General features: G+C 70.2%; 1 protein-coding gene across 1 annotated transcript in view; it reads left to right on the forward strand.

Annotated features, from left to right (window-relative positions):
• Positions 1 to 2,103, forward strand: part of EMIHUDRAFT_457440 (hypothetical protein) — a gene marked incomplete at its 5' end in the record, with an annotated part of 3,690 nt that overhangs the window by 757 nt on the left and 830 nt on the right. Inside the window, 5 exons of the mRNA XM_005778404.1 lie at positions 34 to 813; positions 1,111 to 1,305; positions 1,367 to 1,414; positions 1,510 to 1,674; positions 1,771 to 2,011. Of these exons, the coding sequence (XP_005778461.1) occupies positions 34 to 813; positions 1,111 to 1,305; positions 1,367 to 1,414; positions 1,510 to 1,674; positions 1,771 to 2,011 (1,429 nt within the window). The remainder of the gene's footprint in view (positions 1 to 33; positions 814 to 1,110; positions 1,306 to 1,366; positions 1,415 to 1,509; positions 1,675 to 1,770; positions 2,012 to 2,103) is intronic.

The following is a 2,103-nucleotide window of genomic DNA, read 5'->3' on the forward strand; positions in this document are numbered from 1 at the left end:
CCAGTCAAGAATGCGGTGCGGCTGGTCGGCGAGGAGCAGTTCCACGGGCAGTACCTGGTCGAGGGGGCGCCGCTGCTGGACCGGTGGCGCAGCTGGCTTGCCGCCGGGGGCGAGGCGCTCCCTCCGATCCAGCCGCCTCTGGCGGACCCGGCGGAGATGTGCGCAGTCAGCGGCGCGGGGCCGCCCTTCTCGCCAGAGGCGGGGCTGCACACCTTCATCTGCGGGTCGGCGTCGGTGCTCTCGTTTGGCAACTGCGCGCCCTTCACGCTCGCTGTCCTCTGCCGCCCCAGCGCGCAGCAAGGCATCTCCGCCGAGGCTGGCGGCGCCGGTGCCAACGGCGGCGAGTGCGGGTGCGGCATCGTGCTGAGCAAGTTTCACTACGGGCTGCGGGGCGAGTACCGGCTGGGCTTCGACGCGCGGCGGCGTCCGTTCTTCCACCGCGAGATCGAGCCGTGGGACATGGTCTCGACGAGCGCCGTCACCGCCGACGAGTGGCATGAGCTCTGCGCGACGTACGACGGGGCAGTGATGCGGCTGTACGTGGACCGGCGGCTAGTGGCGCAGGCGCGGTCGGGCGCGCAGTTCACGGACCAGGTGACGCCCGTGCTGATTGGAGCCGAGTACGGGAAGAATTGCGTGCAGAACCACTTCCGCGGCTACATCGGCGAGGTGCGCGTGCTCGACCGCGCCCTCTCCTCCGACGAGTTGCCGAGCCTCTTTGCGCCGCCCTCAAAGTCGGCCGGCTTGCAGCGCGGCTTGCTTGGGCGGTGGAGGCCGATGGAGGCGAAGCTTGACGACGCGGACGGACGGTCGGTCATCTTCAACTCGGTCGCGCCTCGCTCCGCCACGCAGCCCTTCATGGCGCGCGGCCCGCGCCCCACCATGCCGCGCCGTCGCACCGCTGGCGTCGCACCGCCCACGTCACGTCCTTTCCGCACCGCGCTTCTCTCTTCTCCCGCACCGTCTCTCTTCTCCCGCACTCGACCTCGTCCTGTCGCCCCCACACCCGTCTCCTCTCTCATCTCCCGCCCCCGTCTCGACTCGTCCCGGCGGCCCCGCGCCTCGCAGGACGCGATGCTTAAGCGCACGCGGCTGTCCTTCCCACTCGAGATCACCCTGCGGGCGGGCGTGCGCGCGCTGCTCGTCGAGCTCGGCACAGTCACGCCGCACACGGTCCAGTGGCGGCGGGCGGTCGACATGGTCAATGAGTCGGGGGGGTACAAGCACTACTGCTACCTGGGCACCTCCGTCGCGCTCCAAAAGTCGCTGCTGCAGGCGCGCACGAGCCAGCCGCCTCCCCCGCGAGTGTGTCCAGTGACACGTCCAGTGACACGTCCAGTGACACGTCCAGTGACACGTCCCGCAGGCGCTCGACCTGCACGCGCACGAGCTCGTCGTCAAGGGCTGCGCGCGGGTGCACGACCGCGCGGACTCGGCTCGCGGACCTCTGCACGGCGACGGGCTGGACGAGCCCCGGACGAGACGGATGTTGGCCGCGGTGCCCTGTAGGCGCTGCGCAAGCTTCACGAGGAGATCGCGCAGAAGCGGCGCGACGTGCGGGGGCGCGGGTCGGAGCTATTCCGCGAGTGGTTCTTCCACAACCCGATCTCTTTCTTGCGAGAGTGCGACGGCGACCGATGCGAGTTTTGGCGCTTCCGATACCCGGGCCGGCGCGTGCAGGCGAGCGGACGAGGGTGGCACGGGGCGGAGAGAGACGCCCCTGCGCTTGTTGCCACTCCTCACGCTTCTGCTCTCGCCGCCCGGCCGCAGGCGATGAACGTGCTGGTGGAGCAGGCGCGGACGCGTTTCCCGCCCTCCAAGGAGTCGCCGCTCATCATTTCGTCGTTCGGGTCCGGGCTGCTATACCAAGAGTTTTGCCACCTCTGCAAGCTCGTGCAGGTGGGGTACACCCACTTCCGGCTGCTGCTCGTCGACACGGCCTACGCGCCGTGGAAGCAAAAGTACCTCGCCCGCGACGGCTGCTGCCGCATCTACTGCCAGCCCGCCTCGGCACGCCCCCCTCCCCCCCCCCCCTCCCTCCCTCCTGAGGCCTGCTCCTTGGCCCCTCGCCGCTCGCCGCTCGCCGCTCACGCGCGTGCGTAT

Source organism: Emiliania huxleyi (assembly GCF_000372725.1).
Source record: "Emiliania huxleyi CCMP1516 unplaced genomic scaffold EMIHUscaffold_246, whole genome shotgun sequence".
Taxonomy (NCBI): domain Eukaryota; phylum Haptophyta; order Isochrysidales; family Noelaerhabdaceae; genus Emiliania; species Emiliania huxleyi.